The sequence below is a fragment of the Oryctolagus cuniculus genome, chromosome 8 (assembly GCF_964237555.1).
Source record: "Oryctolagus cuniculus chromosome 8, mOryCun1.1, whole genome shotgun sequence".
Lineage (NCBI taxonomy): Eukaryota > Metazoa > Chordata > Mammalia > Lagomorpha > Leporidae > Oryctolagus > Oryctolagus cuniculus.
Genome location: NC_091439.1, coordinates 44,160,476 through 44,184,990, shown reverse-complemented (window position 1 = coordinate 44,184,990; position 24,515 = coordinate 44,160,476). Strand labels below are relative to the sequence as shown.

Below are 24,515 nucleotides of genomic sequence, written 5' to 3'. Positions count from 1 at the left end.
GGACTATAAAGGAGGAGAGAGACGGCATGCACGAGGAACATCTATGGGGAACATCTAAGGGAACCCGTGCAGCCCCCGAGAAAGCCGGCCGGCGGTGTGCCGCTCCCCTGCAGAAGTGGGGAATGCGGCCAGGGGGAACTGCCCTTCCACGGAGGTGGAAGGGATAGTAGCCAACCCGGGAAGAACCAGCAGCAAACCCGGGGAGGGCCGAGCAGACGAAAGAACAGCGCAGGGTCTTGTGTTGCTCCTCCATGAAGAGGGGGAGCGACAGCAGGGCCCAAGCACTTGGGCCATCCTCCACTGCACTCCCGGGCCATAGCAGAGAGCTGGCCTGGAAGAGGGGCAACCGGGACAGAATCTGGTGCCCCCACCGGGACTAGAACCCGGTGTGCCGGTGCCGCAAGGTGGAGGATTAGCTTGTTGAGCCACGGCGCCAGCCTAGATGTAACCCCTTCTAATAGACTAAAATTGTTTCTGAAGTACCTGGCACCATAACATGAGATGGTTTTTATAAAGGTTATATCTTTCACTTAACTCAAAGAACCATTTTGTGAAATCAGGAGTTAGATATCATTACATATACAGACAGGTGAGTATACTGGGAGAGACTAGGTCTTACTTTCAGAGATAAAGTTTTCAGTTTTAAGAAACACTTTTGAGATCATCTGGCCCAAATTTGTCATTTTGTAGATGAAGAAAGGGAAGAATTGAAACCATTAGTAACTTTCTCAAAGCTACTACCAACTGGGGATTAGGGCAGATAGGAATACCTGGTCTTATCCCCTCAATTCCTCCTATTTCAAAGTTCCTTAAGTATATTTCACTTAAACATGGTTGCCTATTTTACCATTGTCATTGGCTTAAAATATCCTCAGTGATAGAACAAAGACATTGTGGCATGTAAGTAACCAGTGCTAGTATGATTGACCCAAAAAAATGTTTTTTAAAGTTCATTCCAATGGACTATCTTATTCAACTAACATAATGTCAGTTCTTTTTATTATACTATGGCATGTAATATGCTATTTATATATAATTAATAAATAATATAAATACTATTATATAATTATAATAATGTAAATATAATAATAAATTGACCCATCTGCATCTGTTTATGAATTCTACCCATCTTTACCAGAGTTAATGGGACTTAATGAAAAAAATAAATGATTTTGGCTATCATTATTTTAAAGAAAAATAATTTCAAAGTATCACATAGGTATCCTTAAGATTGTCTCTCAGTTTATAAACACAATTATACCATACTGTACTTAGTACATTTATTTTTTCATATCAATAAAAAGTTAGATGATGCATGAATGAAAAATACTTGTGGGTCATATTCCAACATTTTAACTAGGTAAGATGGATATATTTACGTTCTGTAATGGCAAGAACATTGCCAGTGTTGGACACCTATTTATCACCAATATGAACCTAATATAGTAGAATGACTAAAATCAAAGTATGGCAGGAGGGGAAGGCATTTGGCACAATAGGTAAGATGTCATATGGGATGCCTGCATCCTGTATTAGAATGCCTGGTTCAAGTCCTGGCCAATACGCCTCCATTCCAGCTTCCTGCTAGGGTGCACCCTGGGAAACAACTGATAATGTTTCTAGAACTTGAGTCTCTACCAGCCTCATAGGACTCTGATCGCGTTAAAGGCCTTTGGCTTCAGCCTGACCCATCTTGGCTACATTGGGCATTTGGGGTGTAAACCAGCAGATGGAAGAACTCTGTCTCTCCATCTGTTTGTTGGCCTCTGTGCCTCAACCTTGAAAATAAAATAAAAATAAATAAAAGTTTAAAAATACGTCAGGAAGTAAAATACATTGTTTAGTGACAGCTTAAAAGAAATGAAAACAGCCTTGTATGCAACAAGTAAAAATTGAGAAAATAATTCCTTCACCAGGTATTCCTGAACATTTCTCACCCATTATTATATAAATTATTTATTAATTATTCTCAGAAAGTTATTAATTATATTTTACTACGATTTTATCCATTCTAATTTCTGGGAGAGGAAATGGTACTGTCAAATAATTTTCCATAAATAATTAGGAATTTCAAATTAATCCTTGAAAAAAATCAGAGAGGAAATTAAATTTAATTCACAATGTACTTTGTATTAATAAAAGGATGACTAAGAACTTAAATTTTTTTCTAAGACTAAGCAAGTCCCACAGTAATTTCTGATTTATTGAAAAGAATTGCAAGATTTTGCAAATCAAACATGTTGTGGCTCATTTTGTTAGCTACATTTTCCTCCATTAACAACAGTATTTATTCATTATGATGATTTCCTGAGTCTACTTTTAATATATTCTATTACACTTAATTTTAGTGTATTTACACTTATTATGTCCTAATAAGCTGGTGACCATTTTTGAGCTTCATTAAATTTTCTCTAGTCACATGAAATCTGGGAACCTACTGGACAAAGTCCTCTATTTCACTAAACACCCAAATGGTATTTAGAAATACGTGCATTTTTGGAAGACAAGAACATTCCAACATAAGCCTTCAAAGAAAATGACAAGAATTTAAAAACCACTTCACTGTATTTGAGGACTAGGTAGTTCAACTCCCATTCTACCAAGATAAATATTATGAGAAAAGATCAAAAGAACTACATTCTACAAAAATATTGGAATCCAATTTCTTGTGTAACTCCTTCATATACTTAAGTTAGAAGAAATTGCCAGTCATTTTCTTCTCTTTACAAGATTATTTAAGAGTGACTCCATTCCAGGTGCTGACCTCTCCAAAAAAATGAAAATCCAATGTCAATTAGCAGAAGTCGAAAAGCCTTTATTTTTTTTAATGAGAAAATAAAAATAAGACACAATTATAGTGGCAAAGATTATTTTGTTTTGATACATACCTGAGAATTCAGCCTGCTCAGTTGGGATTGAGAAGTTTGATTAATTTGCTGCAGCTCTTCCTTCTCTTGATTAAGTCTTTCTCTATCTGATCGCTCCTTTTTGAAGTCTTCTTCATATATTCGCACCTAAAAAGCATCAACTTGCTATTATTGTTTGCTTACTTTTCACTGAGTCCATTTAAATGGAAAGGTGCTATCTGGATCTTTCCAACTTGGGCCTTCTCTACCCTCTTTTCATGAATCCGTCTATACGCTGAGACAGAGAAACACCTATGACTGTAATTTTATCATCTGCTTTGCTCAGAATGAGAATGTATCAGAAATTTGTAAATAAAATAACAACAATTTTATTGTTAAAAATTTCCCTTCACTGGTTATTCTGCTGCATACTCTGTGACTGTGATGAAATCCCAGACCTAGTGTTAAGTATCACTGCTTTGGAGCAGGTCATCCATCCTCAGCACAGGGGCTTGAGGAAGGAATTCTGCTGGAAGTTGTAAAAGACAATTTACTGACAATAGCTGTGGCACTGAATACTAACATGCCAGAGTCTCCAAGTATAGCTTCCAGGCTGAACACAAAACAGAAAAGAGAGGCCTACGTGTGTGGAAAAGCAAAGCATGGTTGTTAAAAAGGTAACCCCAAGTTTTGCCCTCTGGGTGTATTTGATATAAGAAAAAGAAACACATACTATTATAGTCAAACACTTCTCCAGAGGTATTCCAAATACTCCAGACAAGTGACCAAACTTCTAGTCGCTTTTAGTTGGCATAGTAATGACTGATGGCTTGGAGACAAGCATGTAAAGCAATGAAAACAAATGAAAGATAATAAAGCAAAAGAATTCCTCTAAGATCAGGATATAAATGACTACTTATACTGAAACCCAGTAGCTAGATTCTTGTCTATTAATATTAATGCACATTGTAGCTTCCTCCTGAACCATGGAACAAAATTTAACTAGAGGTTTATCAATTGCAAGTCAGTAATAACAAAGAGAAAAAATTACACATTCTGTATAGATTTAGAACAACACACACAAAAATATATATTTCATTTTTAAGGTTTTTTTCACCAGAAACATTTAAAAAACACTACATCTAGCTAGGCTGATATTTTGAATTTTTTAATTGAGAGCTGAGGTTCAATTCCAGACCCAGTGAAACAAATGCTCTATAAGCAATTACCAGAGGCATTGTAAATGGGAGAAGACATACGATCAGAATGGAACATTTCAGCAAGGTCATGACTTTAGTCAGGTAGGGGTTAGGATTCTAACTCAGTGTCTTTGAGCATATAAAGCCTTGAATATTTCATGTGGCATTCAGTGACGCCATGCTTGTGGGTGCTCAATTAGAAATGTGTGCAATTAAAATGTGTATAAAGTCAGCAAGAGAGCTACCTTAAAATTAAGAAGATGCTTTTGTTCTCCCTTAGGAATGATGGGAAAAAAAAGAATCGCTGTCACTGGCAGGTTGAACCTGCACTGTGATCTCCCCGTGTTAAGAATGACTCTCTCAAAACCAGTGCAGAATATTTGTCAGCAACAAAAATGATTCAGGTGTCTGAACACAAAGAGCCATTTTTAAATTTTCATCTCTGGAGGAATTGTGACTAGCACCACCAGTGCTTGAAGGGCTGAGAATCTTGACAGAGTTTTAAAATCTGAATATTACCTTTATTATCTTCAGGGGTTTATTTTTAAGGTACATTTGTGGGGCTTCAAAAAGTTCATGGAAAATGTTCATTTATCTTTTAATTCCATTTGTCCATGAATTTTTGAAGCTTTCTCTTAAATGATCCAGAATGCAACAAGTCAGATTGTTCAAACGCAACTGTTAGAAGAGAAAGCATAACTTGACTACAAAGTGCTCTGAACTTTTTAGATGTATTTCTAGCCAGATACTTCCCATGAATTGAAAACTGAAAAGTAAATAACAACACACTTGCTGAATTTTTCCACATATCACATCAAGAATCCTTTTAAATGGCCCTTTCAAGATTTATTTATTTATTGAAAGGCAGAGTGACAGAAACAGGAAGAGATCTTCCATCCTCTGGTTCACTCCCCAGATGGCCGCAACAGCTAGGGCTGGGCAGGGATTCAAACACTTGAGCTATCATCTGCTGCTTCCTGGTGCAGTAGCAGGTTTCTGGACTGGAAGTGGAGCAGCAGGATTCAAACCAGCATATGGGATGCTGGCTATGTAAGCAGCGGCTTAAACCATTGTGCCACAAGTTCAACTCCTTAAAATGGCACATCTTCAGAGCAAAAACAGACAATAATCACACCCAGGCGTATCATAAAAATAACACTTTCCTTAACTTCCTTCTCACACTGTTAATATATTACTGATACTGTGCGCTTCAGGAACTAGAATTTTTATATGTACCCTGTATTTGTCAGGATTGCTATGAACTATTCCAGCTATTTACCCGTATTTGTCTATGTAGCATCTCACTGGAAAAATGTGATGTGACTGATTGGCCTCTCAACTAAGCAAGCTCCAGCTGTGAGTCGTTTAGGCAGTGCTACATCCTGGCCGCCCTGTACTGTTCATCTGCACAGAAGCTGAGGTGAGGAGGTACTTGATCGTGCTGGCCTCTTGGCAATAGTGAGTGATGGTGGGTGACAGAGGAGGAGGACGCTGTTGTGCATCAACAAATTGCTAGGATGGGCAGGGATGTTTGGCCCACTGATGAACACTGCAGTCTTCCGGATGCACTCTGGACATTCAGTGAGGCTTCAACAGGCTTTGCCTGCCTTGTCCTTGTAATGTATTATCTCTCATGTCCACCTCCCATACCCATTTCCATGCTCACACCAAGCATATCTGGGTGGGCACATCTCTTACATCCATCCCTGCTTGGCTCAGCTTGTACCCCAGCAGGGTGGAGGTATACTACGGGCCCTGGGTCAGGTTCTGCTCCCTTTGAGACTTAACATTTTTCAGCTATTTGATATTGAAATAATAAACCAGGTGTCAGTGTTATAACACAGAGGGTTAAGCTGCTACTTGCAACACCAGCATCCTATATTGGAGCATCAGTTTGAGTACCTGCTGCTCTGCTTCCAATCTAGCTCCCTGCTAATGAGCCTGCGAAGCGGTGGAAGATGGCCCAAGTGCTCGGGCCCCTGCCACACACACAGGGGAAACTGATATGGAGTTCCTGGCTCCTGGCTTCCATCTGGCCCAGACCTGGCAGTTGCAGGCATATGAGAAGTAAATTGAAAAAAAAAAAAAAAAAGAAGTAAATTGGCAAATGAAAAAAATCTCCTCTCTCTCTCTCTCTCTCTCTCTCTCTCCTCTCTCTCTCTCTTTCTCCCCTCCTCCTCTTCATTTCTCCTCCATTGCGCCACTTTTAAAATAAATAATTTATACAACAAATTGTAAAAACCTGTTCTCTGAAAAATAAAATAAAAATAAATAAATAACTAGATAGATAAATGAAAGAGGGCCAGCGTTGTGGCATAGCAAGTAAAATTGCCACCTGCAATGCTGGCATTCCATATGGGCACCAGTTTGTGTCCTGCTGCTCCACTTTTTTAAAAAATTTATTTGAAAGACAGAGTTACAGAGAGAGGTAGAGCCAGAGAGAGAGAGTGGTCTTCCATTCCGCTGGTTCATTCCCCAAATGATCACAACAGCCAGAGCTGAGCTGATCTGAAGCCAGGAGCCAGGAGCTTCTTCCAGGTCTCTCATGTGGGTGCAAGGGCCCTGGGACTTGGGCTATCTTCTACCACTTTCCCAGGCCATTGCAGAGAGCTGGATCAGAAGAGGAGCAGCCAGTATTTGAAGTGGCACCCATGTGGGGTTCCGGCACTTCAGGCTGGGCTTTAACCCGTTACGCCACAGCACCTGCCCCAAGGCTACTCTACTTCTGATTCAGCTTCCTACTAATGAACTGGGAAAGCAGCAGAAGATAGGCCCAAATGCTTGGGCCCCTGCTATTCTGATGAGAGACCCAGGTGAAGCTCCCGGCTCCTGGCTTCAGCCTGGCCCAGCCCTGGCTGTTGTGGTTATCCTGGGGAGCAAACTGGCAGATGAAAGATCCGTCTCTCTTCCCCTCTCTCTGTAACTCTGACTTGCAAATAAATAAGTAAATCTTTAAAAATAAATAGATAGGTGCTGCCATCCATAAGTGGGAGTAGCTGAGCACACCTAGCTCTTCAGTGGTTATAATTGGCACAAAATATTCTCTTTAAAACTGACCTTATTGTTAAAAGGCCTGAAGCTCAGCTTCTACAGAATCAAAGTGCAACTGCTACCAGAGTCTGGGTTAACAATGTTAACAATGTTTTCCCAAAATAAATCATGCCACATGAAACTCTCTAGACCCGCTAGTAATCAACTCTCACCCAAAGGCTAATTAACATGTCCCTCATTCAATTGTGCAATCTTGGGCAAACCACTTGAGCCATCTGAAACCCAATTTCCTCTTTTATAACATGTGGTAGGGAACTGCCCTATCTATATTCTTGCTATCAGCTTTAAGTCTACATAATTCTGATAAAATAGTGCAAACACCTTTGATAAATTTTGAGCAGCAACCAAAAATATCCAAAGAAGCATGAAAATTGGGCCTCTTCCCCCACCCCCCGCCCCGATTATGCCGCTTCCAAATTCTCACCTGCTGTTTGAGAACTTCCAATTCTGTTCTCATCTCCTCGTGGCTGCATTCCACTTTAGACTTCCTCAAATAGTCCTCAGAAACTGAAGAGTACTCGATTTTCAAGGCATCCTGAAGAGCCTATGTTTTAAGACAAGAGCACTGTTGATCTCAGATTACACCTTAGGAATTCCTCTATAATTGTGACAATGGCTTCAAATGCACCTACAAGGTAGAATTTCATTTTTAATGCGATTTATATGACTGAATAGCTTTCTTCTTTCTGATTTTCTGTACATATGTATTTTTCCCGGAATCTCTTTTCTTAATGATGATGTTATTCAACCATTATTATTAAATTGGGATCTTTGATGTTGGACTCCCTCCCCACCAAACAAAAGATTAAAAGAAAACAACCCAGGGGCCTGAGCTGGCTCTGTGGCGTAGCAGGTGGGGCCGCCGCCTGCAGTGCTGGCATCCCATGTGGGCACCAGTTCAAGTTCCGGCTGTTACACTTCCAATCCAGCTCTCTGCTGTGGCCTGAGAGGGCAGTGGAAGATGGCCCAAGTCCTTGGGCCCCTGCACCCGCATGGGAGACCCAGAGGAAGCTCTAGGCTCCTGGCTTTGTATCAGTTCAGTTCCGTCTGTTGGGGCCAATTAGGGAGTGAACCAGCTGATGGAGGACCTCTCTCTCTGCCTTTCTTTCTCTCTCTTTGTTACTCTATCAAATAAATAAATAAACCTTAAAAAAAAATAAAAGAAAATATACCATAGGACTTCTCTAGATTCTCTACTTCAATCAAATGTCTACACTACCAATGATGTGCAAACTTTAGAGAGCATCAAAGGTAGCAAATATGCCCAGCCCTGGGCACTGCTCTCAGAGATTCTGAATAAGTGAATCGGAGGGTAGAGACAAAGAACCTACATTTCTCAGAAGCTGATGCTGCTAGCCTCAGATGATGTTCTGAGTAATATTCTGCTAGATTACCATGTATGCTCCCACTGGGAGAGCATGTTTCATGTTGGGGTTTTCCAACTTCCTTGAAGAAACACTTGTCACCTATTCTATAGTGGCTATTTCCTATAAGTACAGACACACTCACAGTGGTGTCAAACAAATCAGTTTTTCCCAAAGATGGCAGTGGCTGTCTAGACTCAGACACTTTCTCCCACTTTGGATAAACATCTGGCTTCTCTGCATGACCCTGATTAATAGGAAATCCTTGAACATGTTCCTCAAAGCAGCTTAATTGAATTGAGTACACATAGTTGTATGAAATTTTGAAATCCATATGTTTATTACCAAACTGACATCTTAGAAATGTCAGCTGAGCAAATGGGTCAGTAGGCTTGTGCAATGAGGGTCGGGCCCAAATGCCGTGCTGTGCTGGATGGAGTGCATAGTCAGGCACCCAAATCAACATTTTGAATAATTTCTGTTTATCACAGTGGGAAAAAGCAAAAAAAAAGTTTATATACAATGAAAGAGTAATAATGCCTTCCATTTCATGAAATACTATTATATGCTATAACTCGTACTCAAACAGTATTTTTCACTTTGTGTTTCTATGTGGGTGCAAACTGTTGAAATCTTTACTTAATATATGCTAAACTGATCTTCTGTATATAAAGATAATTGAAAATGAATCTTGATGTGAATGGAAGGGAAGAGGGAGCGGGAAAGGGGAGGGTTGTGGGTGGGAGGGAAGTTATGGGTGGGGAGCCATTGTAATCCATAAGCTGTACTTTGGAAATTTATATTCATTAAATAAAAGTTAAAAAAAAAAAGAAATACTATTATATGCACTAAATGAGAAAAAAAAATCTCTTTGCACAGGTAATCACCTTACTCTTTAATGACGATTTAAGATATAGATGTGTGAGATGGATATTTTCTGGCTTTAGGTATCCTTTTATTCTCATTTCTCATAAGCACTGTAGTATATCTGCTAATGCATGAGTCTCAGGTCCAGAGTTGGCTATTGAACTTTTATTATGCAATAGTTAATTAATTCACTCATTCACCCATTCAACAAATATTTAAGAGCTTACCATGACTGTGGCCCTAAGGATATAGGAGTATGGGAATGAGGGAAGGAAGAGTGGGAAGTTTCATTACTCTTAAAATTGTATATATGAAATACATGAAATTTGTTCCCTTTTTAGGAAATAGCAGGGGTAGGATATGTAATTTAAAATTTTAATTTTATATTTAATTAAAGGGAGGGAGACCAAAAGGGAGAGGAGAGGAGAGGAGAGGAGAAAGAGATCTTCCAGCCGTTGGTTCGCTCCCCCAAATGCAAAATGCCCGCAATAGCTACACGGGTGGCAGGGACCCAAGTACTTCAGCCAGCACCTGTTGCTTCTCAGAGTGTGCATTAGCAGGAAGCTGGGTTGGAGTCAAATCTTAGCCTGAAGTCCAGGCACTCCAATATGGGATGCAGGCATCTCAAGAGGCATCTCTTAACCATTGCACCAAATGCCCATTTCCTATAATTTTAATTAGAATAATCAGAAAAATCCTTTTTGAGAAAGTAATATGTATAAAAGATATGTATTTTGCTCAGATTAATTTTTATTATAATCATGAGAATTAAAAGATCAGTATTATTCAAATATTTAAAACTTCTTTTTGGGGCCTGCACTGTGGTGTAGTGGGTTAACGCCCCGGCCTGAAGTGCTGGCATCCCATATGGGCGCCGGTTCTAGTCCTGGCTGCCTCAATTCCCATCCAGCTCTCTGCTAAGGCTTCGGAAAGCAATAGAAGATGGCCCAAGTCCTTGGGCCCCTGTACCCACGTGGGAGACCGGAAGAAACTCCTGGCTCCTGACTTCAGATCGGCGCAGCTCCAGTCATTGCATCCAATTGGGGAGTGAACCATCAGATGGAAGACCTCTCTCTCTCTCTGCCTCTCCTCTCTCTGTGTAACTCTGACTTTCAAATAAGTAAGTAAATCTTAAAAAAAAAAAAAAAAAAAAAAAAAAAACTTTTTGTTAAGTATTCATACAGGTGCCAGAAAGATAAAGTATACTCATGGACAAGAGAAAAACAAGAATTCCAAGAATTCTTCTTTGTTCTAGTATCTATAGGCTTTATGTCCTTGGATACATTTAGGGCTATGAACTAGAGAATATACCTAAACTTATACTATGGTGTTAACCACAGGTGTTGTGGCACAGGGAGTTAAGCCACCACTTGGAACACCCATATCCTATACTGGAGTGCCTGTTATGAATCTTGACTCCAATCTGGCTCCAGCTTCCTGCTAATGTGCCTAGGAGGCAACAGATGGTAGCCAAGTACTGGAGTGCCTTTCACTCACATGGTAGACCTGGATAGAAGATCTCTCTCTCTCTCCTTCCCCCAACCCGTGCATGTGTGTGTGTGTGTGTGTGTGTGTGTATTCCCCTCTGTCATTCTGCCTTTCAAATAAATAAATAAATCTATTTATTAGGCTGGCGCCGCAGCTCACTAGGTTAATCCTCCGCCTTGCGGCGCCGGCACACTGGGTTCTCGTCCCGGTCGGGGCACCGGATTCTGTCCTGGTTGCCTCTCTTCCAGGCCAGCTCTCTGCTGTGGCCAGGGAGTGCAGTGCAGGATGGCCCAAGTCCTTGGGCCCTGCACCCCATGGGAGACCAGGAGAAGTACCTGGCTCCTGCCATCGGATCAGCGCGGTACGCCGGCCGCAGCCCGCTGGCCGCGGCAGCCATTGGAGGGTGAACCAACGGCAAAAGGAAGACCTTTCTCTCTCTCTCTCTCTCTCTCTCTCTCTCTCACTGTCCACTCTGCCTGTCAAAAAAAATCTATTTATTAAATGGAAGTGATTTTAAATATAATCTCAACCATGCTTGGTTCCTCTAATCCATCTGTGGAAGATTTTCCTGCAGAGATTAAGAGAAGGTATGTATTCACCCTGATTTTGTCTGAACATTGTTTTTCTCTATTAGGGGAGAAAGTATGTCATTCATAGAATCAATCACTACTTTCCCATTTTCTCCCGACAGATAACTTATCTTGCAAACAGATCTAATAATACAAAGCATCCTGCCACTCTGCAGGCACATGCCTAACACTTTGAGGAGATTTAAATGACACTTCTGAACACCAGTGACCTCCAACCTTGGGCACACAGTCCAAAATACAGAGTTGAACATATTTTTAAGATCAGCCGTTTGTCTACTCTTATTGCAAGAGACATGTTCTATCCCTTTGGTCATGATCTTTCTAGTTGAGAGATGGCATAGCTCAACTCATCTGTATGCATTCAGCATTCCCATGTTCAACATATGACTCAGCCCTTGGAAAAGTCAACAGCAAAGGACATCTTTTTTTTCCCCCTGAACTCGCCACTCATTCTTCCCCCGAGAAACATAAGCCATTAGTCCATATGCAACAATATTCACACCTAGACACATTACCCCTTTGCATCGATTCACAGGCTGTGGCTCTGAAGAGTTTCCTGGAGCTAAGGTACTAAACCACTTCTCTTTCCTTAAAAGGCCTGACTTCTCTCATCCTGCACCCCTTGGAGGTGGGTTTTAGGCTTGCCCTGGGGAAGCCCGCCATCTCAGCCTTGGAGCTGGCATTTAGCAATCTTCCACATAGAGTGTATCACACCCAGCTCCCCAGCGATCATTGTAAAGAGCGAGCAGCTTATTTCCTCAGGAAGCTTTTGCGGTTGACCAAGAGATGTGTTATTGTTCACAAACACCCACTTGCTTTAAAAAGTGGTTCTTCAAACTTACAACTTGTCCTTACTGTCTTCGAAAATTCCTCCTCATTTCTCTTCCTCATGATGACTTTTTGCAGATATGACTTCCCTAAAGCCTCCTTAGCCATGTATGGCTGAAAGGTACACATAGAAGCGATTTGTAAAACTTCAGAGAATATGCTGGGCCAGCCCGCAGTGCAGGGACCACATTACGCCCCGTTTCTGTTGTGACTCTCTGTGGAACTGTGCTCTTTTTTTTTTTTTTTAAAGAATTGTTATTTATTTGAAAGACAGAGTTACAGAGAGAGGTAGAGCCAGAGAGAGAGAGGTCTTCCATTCCGCTGGTTCACTCCCCAAATGACCGAAATGGCCAGAGCCGAGCTGATCCAAAGCCAGCAGCCAGGAGCCCGGAGCTTCCTACAGGTCTCCCATGTGTATGCAGTGGCCCAAGGACTTGGGCCATCTTCTACTGCCTTCCCAGGCCATAGCAGAGAGCTGGATTGGAATTGAGGCAGCTAGGACTCGAACTGGCGCCCATAGGGGATGCTGGCACTGCAGGATGGGGCCTTAACCCACTGCGCCACAGCGCCGGCCCCGGAACTGTGCTTTTTACAGAGGGACCTCACATTTGGATCTCCCATGCTGGATCTGGCTTCCTACCTTATTGAGGCGTTTTATTTCACATTCGTAGTGTTCCTTCTTCTTAGTCACGAGAACAATTTTTTCTTTCAAAAGCTTATTCTCTTTCTTCAGTTCATGTAATTCTTCAGCTAGTCTTTCATTCTCCTTCTGAAGTCAAGAGCCAGAAAACAAGACCGCAGTCAACAAAGGCCAAAGGAGATGCTAGTCCAGGTGTCCTAATGCCTCAGCCACCCCTGTCAAACGGGGTCACCCTTCTGAGACACAGAACAGCAAGGCACGGTTTTTCTCTGAACTTTCCATTTTGGCATAGCTCCTGGGTAGAGCACACAGCACAATACTTTTACGATAATGTAGTGCTGATGCTTTGAAGTTTTGTGGCCCCAGAAAAAGATATCAAATTCCACAATCCTCCCTTTCAGTCATCAAAGAAATGGGTCTGCAGAATTAGCTAGCTCCCATATAGTGTTGTTAGGTAAAAGATAAGTGAGTCCGTGAAAGTAGTTGGAAACTCCTAAAAAGGAAAAATAAAACAAAAACAAAAACAAAAAACAAAACAAAAAACACCCCCAAAAACCTCGTTGCAACAAAACAATATGAAGTACCTCAGAGCCCAGAGAAGACAGTAGCAAAGAAGACCCAACACTACAGAGAATTTTTCAAAGCATTACATTGTTGTGATTATTATTTTTAAAAGGAAGAGACAAACTGCTCCAACTGCCACCACTCTTCCACGTGTAACAGCATTATCAAGAGGGCTGCTGGTTTAAATCCTTGAAGGTTCATTGCTTGGACACCAGCGAGCTCTGGATCCAGACACTATGCCTCAGATCTCTTAGATTTCAAGCAAGATTGAAATTTTAGCCTAATTAAATATTGTGGAATTTAGGTAACTCAAGATCAGACAATAGCTAATATAGGCATTAAAGTATCTTATTTTAGTAATTGGTAATTTCCAATACAATTATTAAATTTAAGAACTATACTTTAGGTAATAAGTTTCTTTAAAAATGAGGACATTTCTATCTGCTTTTATTTTAATAGATAGGGCCTATGTATTAGAAAATGAACAATCCTTTTTCTAATTTATCACAATTTCAGAGAAAATTACTTCAACTAGCAAATGGAGGAAAGAAAAATACTAAGATTTCTGGTCAACCTGTAGTTGGAAAAGGAAATGACTGCTATGTGATGAAAAGGAATTGCTAAAGCCTGCTTTCCTGACTCTCTGGGGCAAAGACCTCAGCAAGAAGGGGAAGCCTAGACTGATGGCGCCTGTACCGACCCTAGATCTTGCCTTAAGGTGTGTGCTTGTCTTCAAATATGGCCGATGCTGCGCAATATCAGTGACAGGACATCACCAGCCAGAACTGCACTTCTTGTTTTTTTCTGACTATACCTAAGTAACTGAGAGGCCGTGAGAGTTTAGAGTTTTCCTCTCGTTATCTACCGTATCCACGATGTCCCCTAACAGACACCAAGAAGGAAAAGAATCTTTGAGGAGGAACCATTATCTCAGCCTGCCACCATTTCCCCTCAGCAGGGATTGATGGCTACACGGACTCTGGAGACCGGGCTATTTTGTCAGCATGGGCAAAGCCACCAGCCTCTGTGCCTGTGAAGCTTCTCATTTTGAACATGGCAAAACTCTTATCCTCACAAGTGGCCTGGGAATGTTAAATGAGATTATGGGCGAAAAATGATTTCACAAAAGTTATCTTTATATGATCACAAAAACAATACCTGTTTGTAAAGTCAGCGCTACTGTACAAATACAAGAAATTGGATTATTATTATTAATCGCCAATAATTAAAAAAAAAAACATGAATCTTTTAAAAAGAAAAGTAATTTTCTCCTAGCGTGAAAAGCCCTAGAAAGACAAGACCAAATCTCCTGAGGAGTTTCTTTCTACCAGGGCCTCGCAAGCCACATCTCTTTGTGCAAACACAGGAGGAAGCTCCCCGAGGGACTGCTTCCCTCTTGCTCCTGAGAAGTGGCCCTTTTTTGTGGCTTCTGAGGACTTGCATAATCCGTGCACCCTCGCAGATGAGGCATTGCTCAGCAGTGAGTTGGGTTTGGCAAAACGGTAGATTTTCAACAGGAAACCGCCCCTACTTTTACTCAGCTCCCCGGTGGCGGAGGGAGGTGGGTTTCCCGGCCCTGCCCACCTCTTGGCGCCACCGAGGGTCCCGGCTCAGGGCCTCTCCCCGGCTCTGCGGGCGATCCTTCTCCTGGGTGCTGAGGCATCTTTCCGCCGCGTCCAGTTTCGTTTTCAGCTCTGCGACCTGAGGAAGTCGTTCACAGAGTGTAGCTGACACTTTTTCTGAAACCCACGCACCCCTGGATTTTTCTGGGCTTTTGCACTTGGGGACAGAAACGCCCTGCTCCTGGACTTCTCCTCCAGGAGAGGGTCCACTTCCCACCAAACAGAATATGGATCAGTATATTTGCATTTTAAAAGGAACTTGGTGGACAGAGGGAATAAACGCTGAGATCCGCACAGAGGCTTCCCTAGGGCTGTCATCCTAGTCTCCACTCTCAGGATGTGCCTTACAGGAGCTGGAAAAGGCAGCGAGGCTCAGGCGCTAGGTTAGAACCTGCCCACACCACAGCAAAACAGACGTGGCCTTAAATGTGTCTGTAGTCCTCAGCACTTGACCCCCACCTCCACCCCACCCTCCCACCCCCATGGATGCTACATTGTAGTTCTGGGGACAGGGGTCCCGTGAAAGAAACTTGCGAGATGGGTCCTTCTTCCAAATAGGGAATTATGCGCGTGGCTAACACTGGGCTAACACTGGGTCTTCACACACTCCCAAGGAGCAGCCTAGACGTTTTCTCGGTGTCTTCTCTTTAGCATATGGAGACCCGAACTACTCTAGAGTGCATACTGCAAGGGGGCCTGACTTGCTGTGCAGTGGGAACCTTGTCTTCCACCTTCTACATTTAATGCTTCTGAGTATCCAAATGAGGAAGAAAACAGCAATGTTGCATTACTCACTTGTGGTTGGGTTTCTTAATTCTGAATTATTTAGGGGAGCTTACTTTCTCTTTTCCCTCTTTTTGAAGACAGAGTCTAAACTGACTTTCTCCCGTTGAAGAAGATTTTCTCCCAAACATTCCTCTCTCACAGGGGGTGTGCTGCAGAGAGGAGGAGGAGCCCACCTATTTCCCCTCCCACTTTTGATTTCACTACTTTTCTTTGTCGTAGAGAAGAGCTGATGCTCTCTAACTGGAGAATTGGAGTCCTGGCCTTGCATGCAACAGCATGAACTTGAAACTGTTTTTCACCTCAACTACCTTGGTGCAGATTCATGGTTGCTAGGAAGGAAGGCAAGACCGGTGTACTCTGGGAGGCAGGAGAAAGTCGCATCAGAGCCCTTGAGACCTTGGGAGGTTGTTTTCTGCACCTTTCCCTAACCATGCTCAAGAGCATTCACTGACACTCTTCACTAATCTTCCCTACCTAGAGGACAGTAATACACTCGGCACCCCCACCCTTCATTGTTCAACACTGGGCTACCCATGAATCCTCTTGTAGCTCAAATCAATGAGAATCTTCCCCCACTTGGCCCCTCTAGGATTACTGGCTTAAACAAAACACCCAACAGAGAGAAGTGTTTACCTTTTGTTCGTATAGCTCTTTCATGCTTCTGAATTGCTGATCCCATTGCCAATTAACTTCCAGGAGCTGAAATTATTAAAGTTTAATGAGTCAGAAAAGATTTCTACCCATTTGGAAACTTGACCAAAATGAAATTGCCTTTTGAGACACTGAGATTTTGGAAGCCTTAGGTGAAGACAGTGTCTCTTCCACCAGGTCTGACTAGGCTGGGGCGATGGAATGGACCACACTCTCACCTTTTCATAACTGGTTTATATATGAAAAACCAGTAAGTCTTGGGGATATCTTGGCAGTTTACCAGAAACTTTCAACTTTTGTTAGTTCTTGGAGCTTTCATCTTTTATGTTTAGTCCAACCAGGATCTAATAAAAATTTGTAACTATTGATTGTTGCTTTAAGATTTATTAATGTATAAAAATCTTTTTCCAAATATTCTGATATTTTTAAGTGCTTATAGTGATTTATTTTTAAATTTTATTTTATTTATTTGGAAGGCAGAATGACAGAGAGAGGGGAGGAGAGACAGAAAAAGAGATCTTCCATCTGCTGGTTCACTCTTCAAATGGCCATGGCAGTCAGGTCTGGGGCAAGCCACAGCCAGGAGCCTGGAACTCTGTCTGGGTCTCCTAAGTGGGTGGCAGGGGTCTTTAGGCCATTATCTGTTGCCATCCGTGGTGCATTAACAGGGAGCTACATCAGAAGAACAGCTGCCAGAACCCCAACCAGTGCTTCAATACGGGATGCCAGCATTGCAGGTGGCAGATTTACCCACTGCATCACAACACCAGAAGCCCACGCTGGTTATTATAATGAAATATTACTTCTAAGCTTTGTAAAAGCAGAATTAGTATTAAAAAATTCTAGACTTACTTGCAATCATGTACTGGAAAAGGTTAACAAATGATTTATAATATACACACAATGAATGGGTAATATCACCATTTTGAAAGCATAGATTTTTTCAAGGAATATTAGTTTTGTCACATGACAATACTTAGAAATATTTTAGGCTGCAAACAATTTGGAAGAACAAACACTATAGACTGTTTCACTATTTTTTAAGTTTCCTTTAGAAAGAGAATTTCCAATGCTTTTCAATATAGGACAGACATCAAGAAAACAGTTACAATGATGAAAAATAAGCAAGACATTCTCCTAAATAAAAAACAAAATACCTAGTCCATACTGGCAGAGATCAGGAAACACTAATGCTGGGAATAGATACAATTCTTTAAAATAAGACTGTATAATATTATTATGTAAAGATGTCTGATCTATTGGTGTTTTAGGGACTCATATTTCTATGTGATAGTATCATTACTCTGCTGTAGTTCAGTAATTGTCTAGAAGGGCACAGGATTCTATGTAGTACTAAGGAGGAATAAAAGGCACCACTGAAGAGAATATAATGTTATAATACATAGAATACTTAAAAAATAATAAAATGGATACAGCATTGACAATGTATGGAGTGCTAAAGTCATTACACTTATCTCTTCCTTTGTCAAGAAAAGAGATCATAAGATTTATTAAACTCAGCAAAACAAAACTCCAAACACTACCAATCATACTTTAGATGCAAAACAAAACTCAAAATGCTACCAATCATATTTTAGAAGCAAAGATTTTTTTGTGTGAAAATTCTCCTTAACTTGTATGTATCTGGATGCCCAGTTCAGAAAGAGCACTGAAATTGCCTGCACTTAGAGGTATTAATAGTTTGAGTGTCACACTCTAAGACATAAAGGCCCCAGGTGATAATCTCATATGGGCCATGAGGAGGAAAATCTGTGCTTAGAGAAAATTCGGATTCTAATTGCCATATTTATGACTTTCTCATTTGTTCCCCTTCATCAAGGTACAAATACTGAGAGAGTAAGTATAAGATAGGTAGGTAAGGAAGAAGCATTTGCTCTCAAATAGTGAAGTCAAGTGTTCTAGAGATAAATACTGTGACAATAACAAAACTAACAGACTCTAGATGATGCCTTATTTTACCCTCAGCATTAATCTATGGTACATGTGACATTAACCGATATTCCTACATTACCTCTTTTCTCTGTTTCTCCAAGCACCTTATCTTTTGTTCAAGGGAATTTGTCAAGTTCTTTCTTGATGATTGAGCACACTTAAAAAAAATAAGATGATGATGAAAACAAAACAGTCTGCAAAATAAACAGAAGAAATACAATCCTTCACAAACCCCATGCATTTGGCCAATTCTCATTTGTGATTTATAAAAATATTTGATTTTACCAAAGGTAATCTTTAACATAGTAAGTCCTTCAGAAAGACTTGCAGATTAATTAACAATTAATTAATTAACCCAATTAATTAGCTGGATTCTTTATATGAAGTAGTTTCCAAAACATTTCTCTAAGAAATTGTAAATGTATCCTTATAATGCATAGGACAGAAATTAGGATGTTATGAATCTGAATTTCAATCCTTTTCCCCAAAAAATAATCATTAAGAGTATAATGGCTTATAGAAATCAAGTAAATTTCATGGATATATAAAAGGTATTTACATAACAAGCATTTCTAAAAAGCCAACTTTGCAGCAGCGTCCATGAACATGTGGTCAGTAAGATTCTGAAGAGTTTCTCTGATTAAAATCAGAAGAGTAATAGAGCCATCAAGAGTAAAGACCAGCTAACCTAGGTTACCTCAATGGCCATGATGCAAGTATGTTAAAAGAGATGGTTATGAATATTGGCTGCTTTGTAATTTTAGCCAGTTCTTTGAATAATGCTGTATTCTAATGAATACAGGCTTAGGCTAATAATAAATCACTGGCATAATGAAAAAATTAGCCATCCTTTTTTTCAGTTGTTTTCTTTTCAGGGTGGGAGTATTCACATAAAGAAAACACAAAAGTGCTAGAAGCTGCCTGTCCTCTGCCTAAATCTTCCAGCAGTAAAACTCACTTAAGTAAAGGACTCTTTTCTCTATTGTAGCTCAATAGTCTTGTTACCATTTCATCTCTGAGTCTTGGAAGTTAGTAATATAATGAATTGAGTTATGCCTGCAGTCCTTAATGCTGTATTCAGTTCCAGGCTCAATGGTTAGGTGGCCCATGAAACTACTTAAAGACATCCATGAACAATTAAAAATATTTTCAAAACATGGGGGCCTTTGCCAGAAATGTTTATTGGAGTAGTTATTTTGCAATCGTCATGGGATTTCAAGGACTTTTTTTCATTAGAAATAATCTAGAAAACTGTATTTTTCCTTCTTTTCTCTGCTTACATTTGCCTCGGCTTTTTAGAGTTTGATATTTTACACCAGTGTAGATGCTGTTCTTAAGTTTTTGTAACTTCGTCCATGTTATAACTATGACTGCGTTTTCAATGGAATAGTCTTGTCTGGGTCATAAATTCATAATTATCATATTTTCTCTTGGTCTCAAAGCATTGGTTCAGTGCACACAGAGTAGGTTGGATCCTGCCTTTTTTGGGAGGACTTCTAAGAAAGTAGGCCCATTTTGGATTAGAACAGAGTAAACATGAAGCATCATTTTTTTTTAATAAAGAAATTTACTTCTTTATTTGAGAGGCAGAGAGAAAGAAGGAGCAAGAGAGAGAAAGGGGGAGAATGAAAATGAGTATCAGAGAGCTCTCATTTGCTGATTCAGTCCCCAAATGCTAATAACACTGGGACTAAACTGGGGCTGAAATCAAGAGCCACAAATACAACTCAGATCTCCCAGATGAGTGGCACAGACCCAATTACTTAAGCCATAATCTCTGCCTTCCAGCATCTGCACTGGGGGAAAGCTGGAATCAGCAGCCAGATCCAAATATTGAGCCCAGGTACTCTGTCCAATAAAGGAGGCATGCATCTTAACAACTAAGGGGTCGGCGCTGTGACGCACACTGGGTTCTAGTCCCGGTCCGGGCGCCGGGTTCTGTCCCGGTTGCCCCTCTTCCAGGCCAGCTTTCTGCTATGGCCCGGGAGTGCAGTGGAGGATGGCCCAAGTGCTTGGGCCCTGCACCCACATAGGAGACCAGGAGAAGCACCTGGCTCCTGCCTTCAGATCAGCGCGGTGTGCCGGCCGCAGCGGCCACTGGAGGGTGAACCAACGGCAAAGGAAGACCTTTCTCTCTGTCTCTCTCTCTCTCCCTGTCCACTCTGCCTGTCAAAAAAAAAAAAAAAAAAAAAAAAAAAAAAAAAAACCCAAAACAAAAAAACCAAGGAAAATGCTTGCTCCCAGCATGAAGCATCTTTGATGTGGAAACTGCTGCAAGCCAACCTCACGTAGAGTCCTGAACTCACACAGCAGAGGTGCCATGAGACTGAATGTCAGACTCACAGCAAAAGTACACCAAAGCCACTGTTGAAGCTGATAAACAGAATATTCTGAACACAGGATCAGAACTTCTGAAAGGACATCTATTATTATTACTGAAAGATTGTTTCATCTATTTATTTGAGAAACACATAGAGAAAGAGAAAGGCAGAGAAGACCGCCCATCTTCTGGTTCACTCTCCAAATGCCTGCAAGCTGGCAACTAATCCATGTGTCCCATATGAGTGACAGGGACCCAGGTGAGTTAACATCTGCTGGGTCCTAAGGTGCTCATTAACAGGAAGCTGGCATGGGGAGCAGAGCTCAGACCCAAACCCAGGCACTCATGGGATGCAGGTGTCCCAAAAGGCATAACTGCTGTGCCAAATGTCCCACCCACTCCCCCACTCCATTTCAAATAAATTTCCTAGATCATCATGATTCGTATTAGAGTTCCATGGCCTATTCTAGACTATGCAGGGAAACATAACGTTTGGATTCTCAAAACATCTTCTCTGTAGTATAGACAAAAATCTGTGACCAGCTAACATTTGTATGGCCCTGACTTCTGGAAATTCAATTGAGGAAAAATAAGCAGTATGCTCTTTTTTCCCCATAAATACTTATCTCTGGGAAGAGATTTCTATCCTGATTTTTATTTTATCGGAGTTACTGAAAAGATAAGTACTGAATTTATATGCAAATCTTTTTATCACCATAGGAGTACTAAGTCCTGAAGCATAGAAGTAATATTTAGATGTGAGGAAGAAGGGAAGGATGGGAGACACAAAGGAAAGAAGGACCCATGAGCCATAAATCTCAGGGATCACTCTAAGGTTGATCAGCACTGTGCATAGTTCAGTTGTTCCAGGTATGTGTTCAAATGAAGCAAAATCATTCAAATGCAAAGGTTTTGGCAGAGCTATTCATTTGTATTTGCTTTGTTTTCCAATTGTTAATGAAATAATTTATATTGCAATAAATACAAAGATTTTGGTCTTGGGTTCTGGTAAGAACCTGTTTACAGAAAGATTATTCCTTATAAATAATTCCATATAATTATCCTTATAACGTATAATCTGTATTCAGAGTATTTGATCATCACTTTCTCTACCATAAGATCCATACCAACATCTAATATATCCTAGTTCTGACTCTACTGAGTTAAATATCTAAAGGAGCATCAGAGTTCCACTTGGTTTCCTATTATACCTTGATTATCCTTTAAAAAATAAAAATAAAAAAAAACTTTAAGCAGTTTTATTCATTCAAATAGTAAGCATATCACTGAACAACAACTACATTATTAATTGTGAACATGTAAATATTTTATTATAGATACTCTATTACTTTAACATGGTCTATTTCTACCACATCAATACACAATTGTTTTTTTTTTTTCATTTTACATAAAACCATATTACTTTAAATCAATAGCAAAATGTAGAACCCATAGATTTGGGGAGCTGGAAGGAATTCAGACATATCAATTCCTCTCATTTTGTGAAAGAAGAAACATAGATCTGAGAGTTTAAAGGCAGTGCAACAGTCAGCCAGAAATATAATTTCTATATTAAATAACATTGGCTACAAATACAGAACAGATCTTCTTTAAAGAGAGCAAATTAGCCATTTCTACTGTTATTATCCCCACACATTTAACTGCTGGATATGCCATTGATGCTGCAAGTGGCCCATTCATACCCTGGAAATGTGCTCTTACCTCTGCCTGCTCCGTAGAAACTTCTGCAGCACTTCTTCTAGGTGTGCCCTGTACAGAATGGGCCATGGAGACTGTGTTTCCTGGAATCTTATTTAGCAGAAATAAAGAGAAAAAAGAGGTCTCTTATGGGGTCTTTTTTAGAGTGAGACCAAATATACAAAATTGACAAAACACACACAGTTAGCCCATGATAGAAAATAACAGCACTAGTTTGTCTAAGCCAGTGAAGAGAAATGACTCTTCAGATGAATTATACAGAATACAGATATCAGCACAGCCACTGTGATTTTTTTTCTTTTTCCCCCTCTTCCAGATAGGGATTTCCCGGGATGTCTCAAGCAGACAGGTGGTGACTAAGACATGGGACAGATCAGCCTTGCAATGGTATGTAAATTGTCATTCTTCCTTTACTGGCAGTGTCTCTGCTGGAGGAGGAAGTTACCACCACAAGAAGCCTGGGCAAACCTGCTGTTTCCTCAGTAGCCTAACTGCCATAAACTCACTGTCTTTCCCAGAGCATTTAGGCAATGACTTTTTGACAACTTGGTTACTGGTTTCCCCAAAGGCAAGATTTTCTGGCAGTGTCTTTTAAATGTGAGTTTAGTTGTTTAGAATTTAATGAGTCATACTTAATTCTGTAAGAGCTACTAATTTTTATGGAATGGAAAAATATTTCATTACAAAGGAAAATGAGCATTGTTTGCAAACCTAATCTTATTGGCAGAAAAGTTAAGCTGGATTTTCAAGTTTAAGGCTCTCTTTTCCATAAGTGAAGTCTCAATTTTCTCCATGACTCATATTTCTTTTTGCACTAATGTTTTAGCTTTCATTAGTTGATGCTAGTCATTTGACAGGGCCTTGAGGTTACAGAACAACAGAAAGCTAGTGCAGACAAAAGCATGGAAATGACATAAACGGATCACATGGAGCAGAAGACCTATTTTTGGACTTCAAGCAAAAGCAGTCAAGGAACATGAAAGAAGAGAGGTTGTGTTGCTGAAAGGGAAAAGATAGCATTTACAATCAGTTAAATTTTTATTAGACCTGCCTAATATATATATATCCACACGGATGTAGGATAAAACCTACAACCCCTCAACTGTACACTCCCTGAAAGGGAACAAATGGAAGCCGAAGACTTGACTCAGCTTTTTCTCTCCAATGTCTCCCACCACTCTCCAGCCCTCCCGTGTGCTCCTGTCGTACTGAGCCCCCTCCATATCCTGAAACGAATCATGCTTGTCTACACTGTCCTCTTCCCCAAGCCACAGTGCCTGCTGTTCTCTCTACTGCAAGGCCCCTCTGTGGGTTCTCCCTCCAGACTGCTGACCTGGAAAACCAAGCTAATGTCAGGCTTGCCCTCTGACCTTATCTTGACCTCCCTTAATCAGTCAATAAGAGCACTTCATACAGCATTGCAATTATTTATTTACATGTTCCTGTGCTCATCTCTGTGTTGACACTACCCTGGCTCAGAACTGCGTGAAACAGAGCAGGTGTTCAAGACATTTCAGTGCCTGAGTAAAATGATGACTATCTTGTTAATTAAATGATATACTAGATTTATGGACTTTGTACTAGTTTACCTGTATATGTGTTTACCCTTGGCTCTTTTCTTGGTCTTTTTTGGAGACAGGCCTGAGTGACTGGGAATGATCTTGTCTTAAAGCCATATCTAAAAATACAGGTGACAATCAATGTATTCTTTCAGAACTCAAAGAGTAAATGGTATAGGGGATGGAAGCAGAGACTTCCGGGAGACCGACACTCTACCCAAACTAAAATCTGCTCATCAGGAAAAGAAACTGCAATGCAAAAAACCCTTTCTGAAACACATTTCACATACACAATCATTTTATTGAGTTCAATATATATATATATATATATATCCTTCAGCCTTATCTTTTTATTTGATACTAATAATCCAGTGGGTGTGGTAACAGCCACCTAGAAAAATGATTTGAGAGCACATTTTTTCTTGCCAGGAAATACTGCCTTTGTAGTCTATTTGGTTTTCCCTGTAA

At 40.5% G+C, this 24,515-nt stretch overlaps 1 protein-coding gene across 4 annotated transcripts in view; it reads right to left on the bottom strand.

Annotated features, from left to right (window-relative positions):
• TNIP3 (TNFAIP3 interacting protein 3) overlaps nt 1-24,515 on the bottom strand; it is a 67,658-nt gene that overhangs the window by 21,804 nt on the left and 21,339 nt on the right. Inside the window, exons 2-8 of one of the 4 annotated variants that reach the window (XM_051819819.2) lie at nt 22,492-22,578; nt 18,529-18,606; nt 16,479-16,544; nt 15,022-15,138; nt 12,874-13,002; nt 7,521-7,640; nt 2,889-3,014 (exon numbers count right to left, since the gene is read on the bottom strand). In XM_051819819.2, the coding sequence (XP_051675779.1) occupies nt 2,889-3,014; nt 7,521-7,640; nt 12,874-13,002; nt 15,022-15,138; nt 16,479-16,544; nt 18,529-18,606; nt 22,492-22,557 (702 nt within the window). In that variant the 5' untranslated portion in view covers nt 22,558-22,578. Of the gene's footprint in view, nt 1-2,888; nt 3,015-7,520; nt 7,641-12,873; nt 13,003-15,021; nt 15,139-16,478; nt 16,545-18,528; nt 18,644-22,491; nt 22,704-24,515 lie in introns of those variants that run through there. The other 3 variants (XM_070047668.1, XM_070047667.1, XM_051819818.2) reach the window with 3 other exon arrangements.